The sequence below is a fragment of the Bombina bombina genome, chromosome 3, assembly GCF_027579735.1.
Source record: "Bombina bombina isolate aBomBom1 chromosome 3, aBomBom1.pri, whole genome shotgun sequence".
In the NCBI taxonomy this organism is placed as follows: Eukaryota; Metazoa; Chordata; class Amphibia; order Anura; family Bombinatoridae; genus Bombina; species Bombina bombina.
In genome coordinates, this window is record NC_069501.1 from 1,249,184,275 (window position 1) to 1,249,206,353 (window position 22,079).

Genomic DNA, 22,079 nt, shown 5'->3' on the forward strand with positions numbered 1-22,079 from the left:
CCGACAGTGCAATATTTAAAGAAAAATTGCAAAAGCTTCTAAAAGTTGAATTCATTCTTACGACGAATAGATAGTGTAACAATTTTTGCTTCACACTAAAGAAAGCGTCTTACTTTAAAACGGGATGTATAAATGTGTGATTGTCTAAGTGTAAAACATCTAGAAAAGATCATTGAATGGACAGATAATTTGTGATCAAATTCAAATTGTAATATGGGCAAATAAAATGTTTGATTGAAGAAAAATATCGCTTGGCAGTGTAATGTGATTTAAGTTTATTTGTAGAAAAAAACAATAGCATGGGTACTATTTAAAAGAAAAAAAAAACATTTTGAAGAGAAAACAAAACCTGTTAGGCATGTTTAGTGCCCCTGTACGTTGCTCACAAACATTATATGTTCCAAAAATCATCAGCACTATACCTATGTCTGGTAATGTCATTATCTGGCTGTGCAGTGCTGGAATCCTGTTGCTCCGAAACACATCTGCAAAGAACAAGTAACAAAAAATAAATCATATTTTACCTGTAACATCTATATTTTCTTGTTCCTCTCACTACAGCAGTCACTTTCCCAAAATCATCATTGCACTCTGAAGGTATTTAAAGGGACAGTAAACTCAAAATTAAACTTTCCTGGTTTTGACAGAGCATGTATAGAATTAAAAAAAGACAACTTTCCCATTTACATGAACAAATGTGCATCTTTCTCTTGACTAGTAAACCTAGGTAGGCTCAGAAGTGTGCACGTTACTCTGTGGCAATAGTTTTTGCAACATTTTTAGAAAAGTTAAACATTGTTGCAATCAGTTTCAAAGTTGTTTTGTTTTTTTAACGGCATGTTCAGTTTAATTTTGACTTTACAGTACACACGACTTGTACATTATAACACTAACTCATCTCATCTGTCTTTATAAATGAGTACATGGGAACACATTATGATGAACCCCTCCTGGATCATGAACCTGGAAAACTAATTAAAGTTCCATTTAAAGGGACATAAAGCCAAAACAAATATTTTGTGAATCAGATAGAGCGTAGAATTTTAAGAAAATATCCAATTGACTTATATTATCAAATGTACTTTGTTCTCATTGCATCCTTTGTTGAAGAATATATCTAGGTAGGCAAGGTGCACGTGTTTGGAGAACTATAAGGCAGCAGTTTTATAAGAATGCTTTTGAGCACTAGATGGCAGCAATTTGCACATTTGTTAAAAGTATTCTTGCAAGGAAGATCCCATATAGTGCTCCAAAAATGTGCACGCTCTAATGTCTAGCTACCTGCTTTTCAACAAGGGATAGCAAAGAACAAAATGTATTAAGGAAAGTCAGTTGGAACCTTTTCTTAAAATTCTATGTTCCATCTGAATCATGAACGAAGAAAAAAATATTTTTCATGACCCTTTAACCCTTTCGTGTCAGGGCTAAAGTGCCTACATCGGAACAACTGTTCCGACGTAGACAAATTGACACTAATTATTGGATTGCGTCTGGGGGACGTCCCTACAACCCTAGGAACTCCCTCCAGACCACAATCAAATCCTGACAACGCAGAAGGCTTCAGGACAGCCGTTAGCTATGACGTTCTATTCCGTCATAACGGCTTTAAAGCCCAGTCTAATTATGATGAAATAGAACGGCATAACGGCTATAAAAGGTTAATGTACTTTGCCCTTTTGTTTATTGACCACTGGACTTTCACAGTGACAAGAAAAACATTTGTAAAACCTTCTTACATCCTCAGATAACCACCTACATGAGTGTGCATGAGTGTGCATGAGTGTGTATGAGTGTGCATGAGTGTGCATGAGTGTGCATGAGTGTGCATGAGTGTGCAAACATAAAAAGGCTACCTTGATAGACTAGTAACAAAAGCAAGTTCACAGCTGTATAAGAGAAAAAGTCATACAAAATACACAATATATTTTTCATAGCATTATGGTTTGCTAATCATTATAATGTAACTAGTGCAGGGCTCTAGGTGAGTGCGGTAGGTGCAGCGCACTCGCCCTCGTGCTCTGGCAGGCCTCACACTGGAGGTTCAGTTTTTTTCTTTTTTTTTTCTTTTTCAAGCTTGGATAAAAACCCCATGTACAGGCTAAAGCACTGTGCTGCGCCCGAGCTTTACAGACAGAAGCAGTCGGATGCAGGAGCAGTATTGACATTGTTTTCCTTTGCTGCCCTGCAAACTTCATGTGAAACTACAATGTGTTGTCCGCTGAAGGAAGACTGCAGAGCAGGACAGTCCATGGTACTATGGGCTGGTTCTATCTAGTGAATGCGGTTGCGGTTTCTTTGCTTCATATGGATGGTGAATACGTGCGTGCATGCAAGTCTGTGTTCCTATGCATGCATATGTATGTATGCTTGTGACTGAGTGTGTGTGTGAGCGAGTGTATGAGTATTTGTGTGTGTATGAGAGAGTGCTTGTGTGTGTATGAGATATATTGTATGAGGTTGTGTGTGTGTGTGTGTGAGAGAGAGAGAGAGAGAGAGAGTGAGAGAGAGAGAGAATGTGTGCATTAGTATGTGAGTATGAGAGAGATTGTATGAGGGTGTGTGTGTATGAGAAAGTGTATGAGTATTTGTGTGTGTATGAGAGAGTGTTTGTGTGTGTATGAGATATATTGTATGAGGTTGTGTGTGTGTGAGAGAGAGAGAGAGAGAGAGAGAGAGAGAGTGTATGTGTGCATTAGTATGTGAGTATGAGAGAGATGGTATGAGGGTGTGTGTGTATGAGAGTGTGTGTGTGTGTGTGTGTGTATGAGAGTGAGTGTGTGTATTGGAATGTGTATGAGTGTGTTGTGTGTGTAAGTGAGAGAGTAAGTGTGTGTATTGGAATGTGTATGAGTGTGTTGTATGTGTAAATGAGAGAGTGTATGAGAGTGTGTATACGGGTGTGTATGTGAGAGAGTGTGTGAGTGTGTATGTGTGTGTATGAGAGTATGTGTATGTGCGCATGAGAGAGTGTATGTGTGCATGTAAGAGTGTATCAGAGTGTAAGTCTGTATGAGAGGGTGTTTGTGTACATGAGAGGGTGTATGTGTGTGCATGTGAGAAAGTATAAGGGTATGTATAAGTGTGTATATATGAGAGTGAGTATGTGTATGTAAATGATTGAGTGTGTGTATGAGAATGAGTATGTATGTATGTGAGAAAGCGTATTAGTGTGTGAGATTGTGTGAAGGAGTAATGTGTGTGTGTGTGTGTGTGTGTGTGTGTATGAGAGTGAGTGTGTGTGAGAGAGTGTGTTAGTAATGTTTGTGTGACATTGTGTAAATTAGTAATGTGTGTGTGTATGAGAGTGAGTGTGTGTGAGAGAGTGTGTTAGTAATGTTTGTGTGACATTGTGTAAATTAGTAATGTGTGTGTGTATGAGAGTGAGTGTGTGTGAGAGAGTGTGAGTGTGTGTGTGCGAGATTGTGTGAAATAGTAATGTGTGTGTGTATGAGAATGAGTGTGTGAGAAAGTGTATGGGTTTGTTTGTGAGATTGTGTGAATTAGTAATGTGTATGTGTACGAGAGTGTGTGTGTATGAGAGTGAGTGTGTGTGAGAAAGTGTATGAGTGTGTGTGTGCAAGAGTGTGTGAATTAGTAACGTGTGTGTGTGTACGAGAGTGTGTGTGTATGAGAGTGAGTGTGTGTGAGAAAGTGTATGAGTGTGTGTGTGCGAGAGTGTGTGAATTAGTAACGTGTGTGCATGAGAGTGTGTGTGTATGAGAGTGAGTGTGTGTGAGAAAGTGTATGAGTGTGTGTGTGCGAGAGTGTGTGAATTAGTAATGTGTGTGTGTGTGTATGAGATTGAGTGTGTATGAGAGTGAGTGTGTGTGAGAGAGTGTATGTGTGTATAATACAAGTGAATAATAGAAGCATAATCTACATATTTAAAATGAAGCTCCAAAGAGGTTACAAAAAATAAATGGCCTCGCACCTGGCCTCACAAACCCACAACATTACAGGAGAGGCTGGTAATAGTACTGTGTTTTATTTAAAGTGATTTGGGCTACATTGTGTTTTGGGATTTTTAATCTTTTTTTTTCCTTAGGATTTCACATATAATAATCTTTAAGTGGTAGCAGCAAAACATAATTTATGTAAGAACTTACCTGATAAATTCATTTCTTTCATATTAGCAAGAGTCCATGAGCTAGTGACGTATGGGATATACATTCCTACCAGGAGGGGCAAAGTTTCCCAAACCTCAAAATGCCTATAAATACACCCATCACCACACCCACAAATCAGTTTAACGAATAGCCAAGAAGTGGGGTGATAAGAAAAAAGTGCGAAAGCATAAAAAATAAGGAATTGGAATAATTGTGCTTTATACAAAAAAAATCATAACCACCACAAAAAAGGGTGGGCCTCGTGGACTCTTGCTAATATGAAAGAAATTAATTTATCAGGTAAGTTCTTACATAAATTATGTTTTCTTTCATGTAATTAGCAAGAGTCCATGAGCTAGTGACGTATGGGATAATGACTACCCAAGATGTGGATCTTTCCACGCAAGAGTCACTAGAGAGGGAGGGATAAAATAAAGACAGCCAATTCCTGCTGAAAATAATCCACACCCAAAATAAAGTTTAAATGAAAACATAAGCAGAAGATTCAAACTGAAACAGCTGCCTGAAGTACTTTTCTACCAAAAACTGCTTCAAAAGAAGAAAACACATCAAAATGGTAGAATTTAGTAAAAGTATGCAAAGAAGACCAAGTTGCTGCTTTGCAAATCTGATCAACCGAAGCTTCATTCCTAAACGCCCAGGAAGTAGAAACTGACCTTGTCGAATGAGCTGTAATCCTCTGAGGCGGAGTTTTACCCGACTCAACATAGGCATGATGAATTAAAGATTTCAACCAAGATGCCAAAGAAATGGCAGAAGCTTTCTGGCCTTTTCTAGAACCGGAAAAGATGAGAAGAAGTCTTTCGGAAATTCTTAGTAGCTTCAACATAATACTTCAAAAGTCTAACAACATCCAAAGAATGCAATGATTTCTCCTTAGAATTCTTAGGATTAGGGCATAATGAAGGAACTACAATTTCTCTACTAATGTTGTTGGAATTCACAACCTTAGGTAAAAATTCAAAAGAAGTTCGCAACACTGCCTTATCCTGATGAAAAATCAGAAAAGGAGACTCACAAGAAAGAGCAGACAATTCAGAGACTCTTCTGACAGAAGAGATGGCCAAAAGGAACAAAACTTTCCAAGAAAGTAATTTAATGTCCAATGAATGCATAGGTTCAAACGGAGGAGCTTGAAGAGCCCCCAGAACCAAATTCAAACTCCAAGGAGGAAAAATTGACTTAATGACAGGTTTTATACGAACCAAGGCTTGTACAAAACAATGAATATCAGGAAGATTAGCAATCTTTCTGTGAAAAAGAACAGAAAGAGCAAAGATTTGACCTTTCAAGGAACTTGCGGACAAACCTTTATCTAAACCATCCTGAAGAAGCTGTAAAATTCTCGGAATTCTAAAAGAATGCCAAGAAAAATGATGAGAAAGACACCAAGAAATATAAGTCTTCCAGACTCTATAATATATCTCTCTAGATACAGATTTACGAGGCTGTAACATAGTATTAATCACAGAGTCAGAGAAACCTCTTTGACCAAGAATCAAGCGTTCAATCTCCATACCTTTAAATTTAAGGATTTGAGATCCTGATGGAAAAAAGGACCTTGCGACAGAAGGTCTGGTCTTAACGGAAGAGTCCACGGTTGGCAAGAGGCCATCCGGACAAGATCCGCATACCAAAACCTGTGAGGCCATGCTGGAGCTACCAGCAGAACAAACGAGCATTCCTTCAGAATCTTGGAGATTACTCTTGGAAGAAGAACTAGAGGCGGAAAGATATAGGCAGGATGATACTTCCAAGGAAGTGATAATGCATACACTGCCTCCGCCTGAGGATCCCGGGATCTGGACAGATACCTGGGAAGTTTCTTGTTTAGATGAGAAGCCATCAGATCTATTTCTGGAAGTTCCCACATTGAACAATCTGAAGAAATACCTCTGGGTGAAGAGACCATTCGCCCGGATGCAACGTTTGGCGACTGAGATAATCCGCTTCCCAATTGTCTATTCCTGGAATATGAACCGCAGAGATTAGACAGGAGCTGGATTCCGCCCAAACCAGAATTCTAGATACTTCCTTCATAGCCAGAGGACTGTGAGTCCCTCCTTGATGATTGATGTATGCCACAGTTGTGACATTGTCTGTCTGAAAACAAATGAACGATTCTCTCTTCAGAAGAGGCCAAGACTGAAGAGCTCTGAAAATATTGATCGGTAATCTCACCTCCTGAGATTCCCAAACCCCTTGTGCTGTCAGAGACCCCCACACAGCTCCCCAACCTGTAAGACTTGCATCTGTTGAAATTACAGTCCAGGTCGGAAGAACAAAAGAAGCCCCCTGAACTAAACGATGGTGATCTGTCCACCACATCAGAGAGTGTCGTACAATCGGTTTTAAAGATATTAATTGAGATATCTTTGTGTAATCCCTGCACCATTGGTTCAGCATACAGAGCTGAAGAGGTCGCATGTGAAAACGAGCAAAGGGGATCGCGTCCGATGCAGCAGTCATAAGACCTAGAATTTCCATGCATAAGGCTACCGAAGGGAATGATTGTGACTGAAGGTTTTGACAAGCTGAAATCAATTTTAGACGTCTCTTGTTTGTCAAAGACAGAGTCATGGACACTGAATCTATCTGGAAACCCAAAAAGGTTACCCTTGTCTGAGGAATCAATGAACTTTTTAGTGAATTGATCCTACAACCATGATTTTGAAGAAACAACAAAAGTCGATTCGTATGAAATTCTGTTAAATGTAAAGACTGAGCAAGTACCAAGATATCGTCCAAATAAGGAAATACCAAAATACCCTGTTCTCTGATTACAGATAGAAGGGCACCGAGGACCTTTGTAAAAATTCTTGGAGCTGTTGCTAGGCCAAACGGCAGAGCCACAAACTGGTAATGCTTGTCTAGGAAAGAGAATCTCAGAAACGGATAGTGAGCTGGATGAATCGGAATATGCAGATATGCATCCTGTAAATCTATTGTAGACATATAATTCCCTTGCTGAACAAAAGGCAGGATAGTCCTTACAGTTACCATTTTGAATGTTGGTATCCTTACATAACGATTCAATATTTTTAGATCCAGAACTGGTCTGAAGGAATTCTCCTTCTTTGGTACAATGAAGAGATTCAAATAAAACCCCAGCCCCTGTTCCAGAACTGGAACTGGCATAATTACTCCAGCCAACTCTAGATCTGAAACACATTTCCGAAATGCTTGAGCTTTCGCTGGGTTTACTGGGACACGGGAAAGAAAGAATCTCTTTGCAGGAGGTCTTATCTTGAAACCAATTTTGTACCCTTCTGAAACAATGTTCTGAATCCAAAGATTGTGAACAGAATTGATCCAAATTTCTTTGAAAAAACGTAATCTGCCCCCTACCAGCTGAGCTGGAATGAGGGCCGCACCTTCATGTGGACTTAGAAGCTGGCTTTGCTTTTCTAGAAGGCTTGGATTTATTCCAGACTGGAGATGGTTTCCAAACTGAAACTGCTCCTGAGGATGAAGGATCAGGCTTTTGTTCTTTGTTGAAACGAAAGGAACGAAAACGATTATTAGCCCTGTTTTTACCCTTAGATTTTTTATCCTGTGGTAAAAAAGTTCCTTTCCCACCAGTAACAGTTGAGATAATAGAATCCAACTGAGAACCAAATAATTTATTACCCTGGAAAGAAAGGGAAAGTAGAGTCGATTTAGAAGACATATCAGCATTCCAAGTTTTAAGCCATAAAGCTCTTCTAGCTAAAATAGCTAGAGACATAAACCTGACATCAACTCTGATAATATCAAAAATGGCATCACAGATAAAATTATTAGCATGTTGAAGAAGAAGAATAATGTTATGAGAATCATGATCTGTTACTTGTTGCGCTAAAGTTTCCAACCAAAAAGTTGAAGCTGCAGCAACATCCGCCAAAGATATAGCAGGTCTAAGAAGATTGCCTGAACACAAATAAGCTTTTCTTAGAAAGGATTCAATTTTCCTATCTAAAGGATCCTTAAAGGAAGTACCATCTGCCGTAGGAATAGTAGTACGTTTAGCAAGGGTAGAGATAGCCCCATCAACTTTAGGGATTTTGTCCCAAAACTCTAATCTGTCAGACGGCACAGGATATAATTGCTTAAAACGTTTAGAAGGAGTAAATGAATTACCCAATTTATTCCATTCCCTGGAAATTACTTCAGAAATAGCACCAGGAACAGGAAAAACTTCTGGAATAACTACAGGAGATTTAAAGACCTTGTCTAAACATTTAGATTTAGTATCAAGAGGACCAGAATCCTCAATTTCTAATGCAATTAGGACTTCTTTAAGTAAAGAACGAATAAATTCCATTTTAAATAAATATGAAGATTTATCAGCATCAAACTCTGAAACAGAATCCTCTGAACCAGAAGAATCATTAGAATCAGAATGATGATGTTCATTTAAAAATTCATCTGGATAAAGAGAAGTTTTAAAAGACTTTTTATGTTTACTAGAAGGAGGAATAACAGACATAGCCTTCTTAATAGATTCAGAAACAAAATCTCTTATGTTATCAGGAACACTCTGAACATTAGATGTTGATGGAACTGCAACAGGTAATGGTATTTTACTAAAGGAAATATTTTCTGCATTAACAAGTTTGTCATGACATTTAATACAAACAACAGCTGGAGGAACAGCTACCAAAAGTTTACAGCAGATACACTTAGCTTTGGTAGTTCCAGCACCAGGCAGCGATTTTCCTGAAGTATCTTCTGGCTCAGATGCAACATGAGACATCTTGCAATATGTAAGAGAAAAAATAACATATAAAGCAAAATTTATCAAATTCCTTAAATGACAGTTTCAGGAATGGGAAAAAATGCCAAAGAACAAGCTTCTAGCAACCAGAAGCAATGAAAAATGAGACTTAAATAATGTGGAGACAAAAGCGACGCCCATATTTTTTTAGCGCCAAATAAGACGCCCACATTATTTGGCGCCTAAATGCTTTTGGCGCCAAAATGACGCCACATCCGGAACACCAACATTTTTGGCGCAAAAGAACGTCAAAAAATGACGCAACTTCCGGCGACACGTATGACACCGGAAACAGAAAAGATTTTTTGCGCCAAAAAAGTCTGCGCCAAGAATGGCGCAATAAAATTAAGCATTTTCAGCCCCCGCGAGCCTAACAGCCCACAGGAAAAAAGTCAAATTTTTTTAAGGTAAGAAAAAATGATTGATTCAAATGCATCATCCCAAATATGAAACTGACTGTCTGAAAATAAGGAATGTTGAACATCCTGAGTCAAGGCAAATAAATGTTTGAATACATATATTTTGAACTTTATAAAAAAAGCGCCCAACCATAGCTTAGAGTGTCACAGAAAATAAGACTCACTTACCCCAGGACACTCATCTACATGTTTGTAGAAAGCCAAACCAGTACTGAAACGAAAATCAGCAGAGGTAATGGTATATATATATAAGAGTATATCGTCGATCTGAAAAGGGAGGTAAGAGATGAATCTCTACGACCGATAACAGAGAACCTATGAAATAGACCCAGTAGAAGGAGATCATTGCATTCAAATAGGCAATACTTTCCTCATATCCCTCTGACATTCACTGCACGCTGAGAGGAAAACCGGGCTCCAACCTGTTGCGGAGCGCATATCAACGTAGAATCTAGCACAAACTTACTTCACCACCTCCATAGGAGGCAAAGTTTGTAAAACTGATTTGTGGGTGTGGTGAGGGGTGTATTTATAGGCATTTTGAGGTTTGGGAAACTTTGCCCCTCCTGGTAGGAATGTATATCCCATACGTCACTAGCTCATGGACTCTTGCTAATTACATGAAAGAAAGATAATTTAGTGTGTGTGGCATTAAAGTGGACTAACAGGCTTGCCTAGAATGGTTAGACTGTGACAAACTGGCACATAAAGGGTTAACAGACCCTTTCCACCTTAAAGGGACAGTAAACTTAAGTATTGTTGCTGTTTAAAAAGGTAGATAATCCCTTTATTACCCATTCCCTAGTTTTGCATAACCAACAAAGTTATAATAATATACTTTTTACCTCTGTGATTACCTTGTATCTATGCCTCTGCAAACTGCCCCTTTATTTCAGTTCTTTTGACAGACTTGCATTTTAGCCAATCAATGCTGACTCCTAGGAGCTTCACAGGCCTGAGCTAAATGTTATCTATGTGAAACACATGAACTAACGTCCTCTAGTGGTGAAAAACTGTCAAAATGCTTTCAGATTAGAGGCGGCCTTCAAGGTCTAAGAAATTAGCATATGAACCTCCCAGGTTTAGCTTTCAGCTAAGAATACCAAGAGAACAAAGCAAAATTGGTCATAAAAGTAAATTGGAAAGTTGTTTAAAATTACATGCCCTATTTAAATCATGAACATTTTTTTTTTTACTTGACTGTCCCTTTAAACTGGTGACTGCTACCGGGTTGGTTACCCCTGTACACCATACTTCCAATTTACTTTTATTGTCAAAGTTATTTCATTCTCTTGGTATTGTTTGTTGAAAATTATACCTACTGTAGGTAGGTTTAGGAGCAGCAGCTCTTGAGCATACTCTTCAATTAAAGATATCAAGAGAAAAAAGCAAATTTGATAACAGAAGTAAACTAAACAGAAGTTGTTTAAAATTGCATGCTGAATCATGAAAGTTAAAGTTTAACTTTTCTGTCCCTTTAAGTACAGTGGTGCAAACAAATGAAAAGCAAATACTGTGTGTAAGAAGAAAGGTTTGAAGACAAGAGGTTGGATGTGGGTGTTGTGGTGTCGAAAGAGGAGTTTGGGTGTAAATGCAGAGGTATAAAGAAAAAGGGTTTGTTTTGGGTGGAAATGTGCAAAGAGAAGAAATAGGGTGTGTGTTTGGAAAAGAGGGGAGCATGGGTGTGTACAAAGAGATATGAAGAGAAGAAGTTAGGAGTGGATGGAGAGGAGTAGAACTTGGTTGTGGATAGAGAGATGTGAAGAGAAGAGGTTGAGTGTAGGTGGAGACATATTGAAGGGAAGAGGTCGGGTGTGGATGGAGAGACATGAACAGATTAAGTATGGGTGGAAAGAGGCTGTTTGTTGGTGGCCATATGTAAGATGGTTGGGTGTGAGCAGTAAGACTTGGATAAGAGATGTGAAAAAAAACCTGTTAAAGTGTGAATGGAGTGGAATAAAGCTTGGGTGTGGGTGGCTAGATGTGTAGAACTTGTGTTAAGGTGGAGAGGATTAAAGTTTGGTTATGGGTAGTGTGGTGTGAAGAGAGAGATTGTGGGTAGAGAGATGAAGAAGTAGAGATAAGGATGAGTTTGGGAAGAAAGGACTAGAGCTAGAGTGTGGGTGATCCGAGGTGAAGAGGAAGGTTTTAGTTGAAGAGGAGTGAAGCTTCGTTGTTGGTGGTCAGTTGTGAAGAAGTTGGCTGTGGGTAGGCAGTGGAGTTTAAAGAGACTAATTAAGGACACTGAGGTGGGAAGACACTGAATGTGGCCAGTGAGGCTAGAAGAGAAGAGGTTGGGTTTGACTGAAGAGGTGTGTAGAAAAGTTTGGGTGTGGGGGGAGAGATATGGAGAGAAAAGTTTAGAGAGAGTGGTTAGAGAGGTCTGAAGACTGTATGGGTGGAGAGTTGTCCACAGATTTAGGTGTGGGTGTTGAGATGGTGTGTGTAGGTACAGAGACATCAAGTTACGAGCTGAATACAGGTGATGAGATGTGAAGAAAATAGGTTGTTGTGAGTGGATACGAGTAGAGCTTGGGTGTGGATTGAGAACTGTGTAAAGGCTGGGTGTGGGTGTGGATGTGAAGAGAATTGGTTGAGTGTGGTTAGAAAGGTATGAAAATAAAGATTTGGTTGTGGGAGCTGAGAAAAGAGGTGAGGTTTTAATATGGAGTTTAGATTGAGAACAAAAGTTTGGAAGAACGTGTAAAGAGGAGTAAAGGAAAAGCTATACCCATATGGAATAACAATTTAAGGATATGTTTGTGTATGTGTGAGGACAGTAGTATTTTTTTCTTAAATGGAACATTTCATTGTTCATACTTCACTAATTACCAGTATTCAGAGATAATTCTACAGTGCTCAGAATTTTCATTGCAAAAAAGAAAAACAAACACCAGACTTACAGATTTTTTAGGGATTCCAAGATACCGAAGGAACCCAATGACAAATAGTTCAGAGACCTAGAAAAAATGTTCCCATATATTATGATACTTATCAGGGATAAGACAGCATTGACTTGTGAAGGTCAGTATATGCTGTGAACCTGTGGTAGCTAACACTTTGGAGGAGCACACAACTTCTAAATGACAGAGAATCAAGAGATGCTAAAATGCTTAGTCCTAAAGTTATAATATGATAATCAAGTTAATACTGTGTCTGTTTCCAAAAAAGGCTTAGTCTGTACTACACTTAAGACAGTGTTCTCCCCAAGACCTTTTTAACCAGTGCACCACCCGGCTGATTTTAATCGACCACCCGGCTAACATTTTAGCCAATAATAAGCTAAAATTAGCTAATATTAAAAATGTTTGATTTTTATTGCACAAATTATCATTATATACATTTATGTTAAATTATGCAATTAATTTGTGCTTTACATAGCAGAAAATTATATAATATTAGAAAATATTACACCGCCCCCACCCGGCTACTTCATAATGTTACCTGACTACTTCATAATGCCACCTGGCTGGCAAAATTTTCTGTGGAGAACACTGCAAGATATATATAGACCACCTAAAATCTGTGTAATCTAAAAAAATTCTATACCTGGACCTTTTAGCTGGTTTGTCCACGTGATCCTCACTGCTGTACTCTTCAGACGCACAACAAGAGTGCTGAATATCGCTGCAAGGGGCAATCAACATAACAACTAGAACTACGTTGCAACATACACGCATAGCAAATATATGAGTAATAGCACTGTCATGATCAGCGTTTATGATGTGTATTAAACTTTTGTGCAACAAATAAAAAACAAAATTTAAGCTTACCTGATAAATTTATTTCTTGACACGGTGAGTCCATGGATCATCATCAATTACTGTTGGGAATATCACTCCTGGCCAGCAGGAGGAGGCAAAGAGCACCACAGCAGAGCTGTTAAGTATCACTTCCCTTCCCACAAACCCCAGTCATTCGACCGAAGGAAAAGGAGAGAAAGGAAATTACACAAGGTGCAGAGGTGCCTGAGGTTTACAACACAAAAACCTGTGTAAATAAACAGGGCGGGACGTGGACTCACCGTTTCAAGAAATAAATACATTTATCAAGTAAGCATAAATTTTGTTTTCTTTCTAATGACACGGTGAGTCCACGGATCATAATCAATTACTGTTGGGAATCAATACCCAAGCTAGAGGACACAGATGATACGGGAGGGAAAAGACAGGTAATCTAAACAGAAGGCACTACTGCTTGAAAATATCAAATTAATAAAAGTTAGTGAAAAACTTTTCCACAGAGTTCTCACTTTTGAAGGCCCAAAAAATTCACTGCCCCAGTGCAGATGCTGAAATACTCTCAGGAGGCTGCTGTCCAGCAGGCTTATAAGCTCTAAGATTAACACTTTGCAACAGAGAAGAAAGTGGATGGAATTTTCCAGCAATTATGTTTAGAAAAACAAAACAATGCAGAAGACTGACAAAAGTCCTAATAGTGTAGATACAATTATTAGGCCCGCACAACATCTAGGATGTGTAACAGCCGATCTTCATGAAGAGAAGTATAAGACAGAGAAAGGGAACAACAATCTCCTTTCTGTCCAAAAGGACCCTAGAAGAAAACCAAACTTGGTACAGAGAACTACTTTATCTAACAGTAAATACGAGATAAGAAGTACCACACTGCCACGCTGAAAATCTGGAACTCTCTTAGCAGAAGAAAGCAGAAAAAAACCTTAAGAACAACGATAAGGCTTCAAGGAGGAGCAACCAACTTAAATACAGGCCTGATACTGACCAGGACCTGAAAAGGATTGTACATCCGTCCCATCCGCCAGATGCTAGGGTAAAGAAGAGTATATAGCCACAGCTGTATTTGAACTCTTGACTTTCAGCTTATAAAGCAGCAAAGTTTACCACTAAGCCATCGTAGGACACAATCCACCTAATGGAATTAGCCGGAATCTGACCCTTGAGGGTACTAAGAAAACTCCTTAAAATGTGCTTCAGAGATTACTTTACACAAAAGTATGAATGTATTGGGTACTTGCAAGCGCGACCAATCACCCGCAAGGGTCTCAAGACGCTGCTCATTTTATCAACCTTAGAAGGATGAAAGGTTGAATGGACCTCGCCGGGGATGAACCTGCAACCCTTGGGTTACTACAGAGCTCAGCCACAATGCCTTAAGCAAGCTGAGCTAACTGTCCAGCTATATTAAGATACAAACATTCAATCTCCAAATCATCAGCTTCAGAGAACGAAAATTTTGGATGACCCTTCGAAATGACATCTCCACTAGATCCGCCTACAGATCTTGCAATGCCACGCATGAGCAACTAGAAAAACCAATACTCTCTCCCTCTTGAGCTGAACGAAGACTCATGGAAGGAGAATAACACTTGAAAAAGGGTAAGTCCACCTGGAGTTCCAAAGAACTACCAGAATATATATCAGAAAGGCATGAAGATCTCTTGACCCCGACCAAATTAGGGAACTTTGTGTTTTGACAAAACACCATCAGAACCAATTCTAGTAAGCCCCAATTGGTTGTGAACCTGAAAAACACCTCCGGATGGAGGTCCTACTCCCCGATAAGGGAAGTCTGATTGAACAGAAACACCGCTTCCCACATGTCCACTCCAAAAAAGTGGATGGCCGATAGACAGAAACTGTGAGCATCTGTCCACAGAAAAAAATCTGAAACACTTCCTATATGACTAAGGAACTCAGAAGAAAATGATATAAGCCATAGAGGCTATAATGTCTCAAGGCGCTGCTCAGATTAGAACCTGCTAAACTGGGCTTGGACACTGAAGCCAAAAATTTAGATCATTGTAACTCTCTCACAATTCCCAAATGATGAAAGGGAGAGCAGTCTCACGGAACCAACATCCCTGCGCCTTCAACGAGTCCCCAAGTCCTCCCATCCCAGCAGGCTGGTGTTCACAATCACAAATGCCCAGGAAGGTCTCCGAAACATGAGTGCCAAGACCGAGATTCCTGAAAAACCACCACGGGAAGAGAATCTTGTCGTCTAGATCTATTCCCAGAGACATCTGAATAATCCCCATTCCTCTGACAAAGCATGCCTTACTGCAGAGCTCTCAAACAAAATAAAACAATGGATGATGTCCATGGAAGCCCCATCATACCAATTGTCTCCATACACTGAATCACAGCTGCCAAACACTAGACTGAAGAGAGCAGGATTGGCTTTTCTGTCAGAGGGATGTGCATCGATAGGAAAACAATTATAGTCCCTCTCTGTAGCTGAGATAAGGGACTTCTTTCCCAGCTCCAAAAGAAACCTCTGAATGAGATTTTGCTTAAAGAAGGATGGCGCCTAACAAAAAGGTCAGTCAGGCAGGCCGCCACTGCAATCCCAGAACCATTGTTAGAAAACTCAGGAAGCTGGGGAAAAGCCATTGTTGAACCACAAACTGAAAAAGTTTGGTCAGAAAGAAAAATTCTAAGAAGAACCCTTTATTGGGAACCTGAGTATACGCATCCTTTAAGTCTAAGGTCATTATAAACTGACCCCCTGCATCAAGGAAGAATGGAGCGAATAGTCTCCATCTTGAAGGACAGTACTTAAAGAAACTGTTTATACAATTTAGTTCTAAATTAGGCCACAAAGTTCCCTCTGTAACCACGAACAGAGTGGAAAAGAAACGATCCCTGTTCCAGAACTGGAACTGGACCATCACTCACAGGGAGGAAGACCCTGAACACATTACAAGAATGTGTCTCTTCTTATCTGACTACAGCTAATCCTAAAAAAGTAAAACCTGCCCCTGGGAGGAAGGGGTTGAATTCCAAATAGAAACCCTGGAATTCTATATCAACTGCCCCTTTAGAGATCTAGGACCTTTCGTATACAGGCAATAGATAGATTGCCCCCCCCCCCATAGGATCCGATCCTGGCTTGGGGTAAACCCTACCTACTGAATGAGATTTAGCTGAGGGTTTATTTAACGAAAGACAACATTAGCGACAAAAAGAAAAAAATGGACCTTCACTGGAATCAGACCAGGCGTTGTACCAAAGGATGCCGCACGTGTCCATAAAAATCTCCTTCCTGAAGGAGCATCTATCTTCATCTGAATAATAGAGGCTCCTACAACTTTAAATACCATGCTGATAATTAAAGGAGACAGTTTAATATAGACAGCAGATGGGGGAAAAGGAATCCTTGACTTCTCCCATACCTGAGAAATTCTAGCATAATCGAGAACAGGAGAAATCTTTACCAATGAAACCTAGTGTATATAAATATTACTAGATTCTTGAGTAGTGACAACGACAGGAAAGTCAAAGTCTACCAAGTAGCCAACCCTTCTTAAATAATACCCAAAGCTGTTGAGGCTTCAATCTGAAGAGAACTACTTCAGTACCAGATGAAGGAGTTAAACTGTCTCAATTGGAGTCTTAACCCTCAGACGCTACCGATTAGCCTCCTCAATGGAGTATAAGAAGGGCAATATGTGTAGCAGCAAGCAGAGCAGAGACCTTACTATCTGATTCATTAAATTTCCTCTTGCGATTTCCCTCTAAAACAAGAAAAGCAGACAGAGCCACAGATGTGAGAAGATACCTGGGCAGACAATCTTGCAAGCATATAACTCGTCCAGGAGATTTAGAGGAACAGCAGGGCACTGCATGTGATGCCATAACAAGGCAAGGGGACATTTGCGGAGAAAGCTGTGGCATAGCCTAAACAGCATCATCCAGGGAGACATGAAGCTAAAATCATTTTTTGGAATTAAATATTTGATAATATTAAATATATTAAATATGATACTGTCACTTTATTATTAGAGAGCCTTTTTTTTTTTAAATATAAAAAATAAATATATACAAGAACAGACCACTGTTCCATGTCTTAGCAAGAAGAAATTATTCATTAGATTATAATATTTCCTTAATCGAAGGAAAATAACATAAACAATGCATATGTATGTAGAAACTATTTAAAATAGTATACCATTCAGCCCAATCCTCTAAGTATAACCAGGACAATGGAACGTTTATGTTGGAAAACCAAACCTGAGCTGCCAAGGAAAGAGGAAGACAAAATTCCTCCGTCCTTAAATTGTATTCATTGGCTGCTAATGTGTATACACACATCATAACTTAATTCAATTTCCATCCTCTTATCTTAGATTGACGGATGAAAAACAGAGACAATTCAAGCATCTTTCTTTATTATTTAAATTGCCTGCTTATTGCGACATCGTAACATATTTAAATTTCATCCATTCTCACCGGCCTATAAACATTATGAAGTGCTTTCAAATTTGCAGCTGTTTCTGCAAAAAAGCACAACTGATATACAAGGCAGAAAGAACGTCAGCTCCTTCCCGCTCTCATGCCGGAGAACGGGGCGGAGAAGACACAAGCGCTCAACCACCTCTAAAATGGCGTCATTCCGAAAGTAAAGAAGGAGGCGTGGTCAACACAGAATGGAGCTCTACTAAACTCCCTCTAAAACAAGGCTTCTTGTAAGACCCCAGAAGCATGGCAAAAAATAAATAAATCACAAATAAAAACACTGCCACCCTCGCACAGCTCCCATAAGAAAAACTAACAACGGAGCAGGGGAATCCCAGAAATACAATGCATCACATCATGATGTATAACACTAAGAAGCCTCTACAAAAATGGCGCCAAGTACACACTCTTAACAGTCCCTGAATCATTCTCCCGGAACCTCCCGATGAACAAGGGAACTGAATAGGGCTACCTACTTAATAAAATGATAAAATTAAATTAGTCCAACAGGTAATTAACTCCTTCCTTGCTGAGAAGGAAGAGAACAGTCTCCATGTCACATGCATTATGTGCCTGCCACTGCCGAAACATCCATAAGGATTTGTCCCAATTAAGTGCAAATGGCTTTAATCCCTTTAGTGCCAGCCTTCTAGCCCCAGAAGAACAAAAGGCACTGACCTGCATTCTAGTCCTCCGGCAGTCAGACGACTCACAAAGTTTGAGAGGATGCCGCTCCTCACAGAGACCTGTGTAAAGAGAAAGACAGAGTAAACATACTCAGGCTTTCTATACCAGGACAGCAACATGTTAGGAAAATGCAGCAAAGCCCACTTTACAAGTTCCTAACTGCTTTAAAGCCACCACAGCCCTGCTGAAGAGACTAACATGGAGTACAGCTAGACCCAAATTGTGATGGAAGGCCAGAGCAATCTTGCCCAGACTTCAAAATAAAAAAAAAATCTTGATAGAAGAATCTTAATCAGGACTAGAGCTGCAACAACTAATCGGCATAATCGATGATAATCGATTATGAAAATAGTTGTCAACGAATCTCATAATCGATTAGTTGGTTTGCAATAAGTTGGTCTGTGCACAACACCAGCTGCTTCACTCCAATGAGCTCCTGCACATGGTATTGTGTTTTATGGTTATGTCCTTAGCCTAAAGGACGTCTACAGATGTTTTACTTTTCACATTTTTAGGACAGTATAAGTTTCTTTTTTAAGTTTACAACTACTCCTGTCTTATGTGCAACCCAGAAATAAAAAAGGAGTCATAATTTGGATTGTTTATATAAAATCAGGTGATTTGGGACTATGCTTTGCATGATATAGTGCCGAGCTTGTTATTTACACCTAGCCCTAGATTGATGTCATTTGCTATATGAATTTATGTCCCTATGACCTGTTTGCACAATGCTTGCTATTGCTGATATATGTACTCTATAGATAAATGTGTAAGGCTGTGTCCTTTTACATATATATATATATATATATATATATATTCCAAAAGAAATGGTCGCACTCTCAGGTCTTTTAGTGAAAAATCGTGGTAAATTTTAATGAAACGTTTTCGGGGTATTCTTCCCCATCATCAGCATAAACATACAGTGCATCAAACAAACTTAAATAGAAGCCTATTGCTCGTTAAACATAAATCAAAAATACCTGTGTGTGAAGATTTCTCAGTGTGGTGGCGCCAAACAGTGTGTGTGTGGACCGCATGTTTGCGTTCCACTATGTGAACCGGAAGTGTTAAGTGCAGTATTGTATCCGGTATCCTCATTTCTATACAAAGCTTATAATGTTATAATATCGATACAAACTTACTGTGTTAATAAATTACGTTACTAAAGTATGTAATAGTGTTTCAAACTCTGTGCCTTTATTGACAGTGTAACTTATTCTACGTATTGTTACAATTGCGTGAATTTATTAAGCCGGTGCCTCCTGCACTGCTCATAGGCTCATATATATGTATGTGCATTGTTCCCTATTATCTAAATTACATCTCCCTTACTGTAGTGCTACTATTGTTCGTTATGATGATCTCTGTGACAGGTTCTATAGAGTTCGCTGTCATCTTCTAGTTGTCATAGGAACCATTTGTTCTGCCGGTTCTACTTGGGCGGATGGATCTATTGGTTTACCTAGTTCAGATTTACCACTATTCTATGGCCAGTATGCATTACCTTCATGTCTCACTATTAACATGATTTTTTGGACTTCATTCATTTACATATCACTTGTACTTGTCCTGGAATGTGCTTGTTAGAGGGGCTAAAAGTATTCTCTGGCACTTATTGTATGTAGTATATGTATATCATCTTAAGTATCGTATATGTTTTCCTAGGCTGTCTTTATAGATTATGTAATTGATGCCCTCCTATGGACCTAGATACCAGTAAAGGAAAATAAAATCATCTAACCATTTAGCATGGGTAAAAATACAAAATTATTAGTAAAACATAAGAAATATATAGAAACTAAAAATAAGAAATAGCAACCTAACTGCTGTTGCTACATTACACACTTAGCTCTAGTAATGTATAATTGGTATTGATTTTGTTCTAAATTATATCTATCTCTCTTGTGCCTGTATACACATTACATATATTATATACATCTTAGCTCTCTTAGTATGTATTAGAGAAAGCTATTGTTGCCCTGTTAGTCCATATAGTTACTCCGTGTCAAATTTCTATATAGTGATGTCCATCCTTAATTGAATCTTTGAGTTCATCATAGTTGGACAGTCCTAGTGCAGTGTCCCTATTTTTTGGTGTTGGCACAAACTGACCCTTGGACGTATGGGATGTCATCCTCAATTGGATGGTTGATGTCATCTCTGTCATGGTTATATATCCATGGTTCCTAGACCTGTGTCTTTTCTGATGTTCCTGTCGGTTATTCTCTGCACGCTAAGATTGTCACCTTAGATTGGTGCAGATGGATCATCTCTGTGTGGTTGCCATGGATTTAAAGGAAGCTCCGTATTTTAAGTCTGCATGAGAACTTGTTGGCAATTGGCATTAATATACCGAGTGATGTTGCATTGGAGGAATCATTACCATGACTCCCCCAACGCCAGGTAGTGCACCCTGCGCTGAATGGTCTACCCCCCAAGAGGCCTGACCCTCAGTGCATTGTCACATATTACTCAAGGTGTAATTGCCATGCCCCAGTATGTGTCTCGGCTTAAATGAGCGCTTTAAAATCCGGAGGTGAGTTTAACCCTCCTGGGGCTACCGTGCCCAATCTATATATCCATTCAGCTTCTCTTCTAAGCAGGGCCTTATTTCTGTCACCACCCCTATCAAGGGGGGGGATATGATCAATCAGGATATATCTGATAGTGGACACCTGGTGTCTCATGTCGGCACAGTGTCTGGCCACCGGTTGGTCCGATCCTCCTTGTTCTAATGCCAGCCGTATTGCCCGTCTGTGGTTAGCCATCCTATCGCGGAGTGTTCCGCTCGTCTTGCCCACGTAGAACCGGGCACATGGACAGAATAATAGGTAAACTACAAATGATGTAGTGCAGGATATTGAGTGCTTGATCTTGAATACTTTATTCGTGTGAGGATGGTGAAAGTTTTTAGTTGTTATGAGACCATTACATGTTGTGCACCCTAGGCACCTGTATGAACCTTTGATGTTAGTATGGGCAGTATCCATGTAACTTGATTTAGGGTCTGTGCGTACCAAGCTGTCCTTAAGGTTAGTTCCCCTCCGGTATGCTACCATTGGTGTCAGGTTGTGCGTGAAGGTCAATTTAGGGTCAGACTGCACTATTGGCCAGTGTTCTCTTAGTATGTTACCAGCTTGTGTGGTGTTAGGTGAAAACGTTGTTGCCATTATCAATTTGTTCAGCTTCTCTGTCAGATTCCCCTTATGTATCAGGCTGTCCTGAGAGTGTGGAAGGACTTGTTTTAGGGTACTGTCAAGTATCTGTTGCTTGTATCCCCGCTGTAAGAATTTGTCTCGCATGAGCTGTAGCTGTGAGACCCCTGTGGCTCTGTTTGAATTATTCCGCATTACTCTAGTCATCTGTGATTTGACTATCCCTTTTAATAGGGCTGGGGGGTGACAGCTTGTTGCACTTAAAATGGAATTTTTATCAGTAGGCTTGCTGTAGAGTGTGGTGCCTAGGGAATTACCATCTATGTAAATAGTGAGGTCTAGGAATTGTATCTCTTTATGGTGGTGCGTGATCTTGAATCTCACTGGTGTAGGGGTATTATTCCATTTCATAAACCACTCTGACAGCGCCTGTTGTCCGCCACGCCACACCATGAACACATCATCGATGTATCTTGCGTAGTAAACAACCTGCGATGTGTCAGTGCTCCATAGGAATTGGTTTTCAAATTGAGACATATATATATTGGCATACGATGGGGCCATGTTGGACCCCATCGCAGTGCCTGTAAGTTGCAAATAAAAAGATGTCTCAAAGCGAAAGTAGTTCCTAGTGAGGCAGTATTCCATTAGTGTCAAAAAATAGTCAATGGGGGGTCCCTCATATAGTGTACTGTCTATGAGGTGTTGTTTGGTAGCCA

General features: G+C 39.6%; 1 protein-coding gene across 5 annotated transcripts in view; it reads right to left on the reverse strand.

The window, feature by feature from the left end:
- ATG16L2 (autophagy related 16 like 2) overlaps window positions 1–22,079 on the reverse strand; it is a 372,678-nt gene that overhangs the window by 112,820 nt on the left and 237,779 nt on the right. For 2 of the 5 annotated variants that reach the window (XM_053708772.1, XM_053708769.1), the window contains exons 7-9: window positions 12,852–12,929; window positions 12,206–12,262; window positions 423–485 (exon numbers count right to left, since the gene is read on the reverse strand). In XM_053708772.1, the coding sequence (XP_053564747.1) occupies window positions 423–485; window positions 12,206–12,262; window positions 12,852–12,929 (198 nt within the window). The remainder of the gene's footprint in view (window positions 1–422; window positions 486–12,205; window positions 12,263–12,851; window positions 12,930–22,079) is intronic. The other 3 variants (XM_053708771.1, XM_053708770.1, XM_053708773.1) reach the window with 3 other exon arrangements.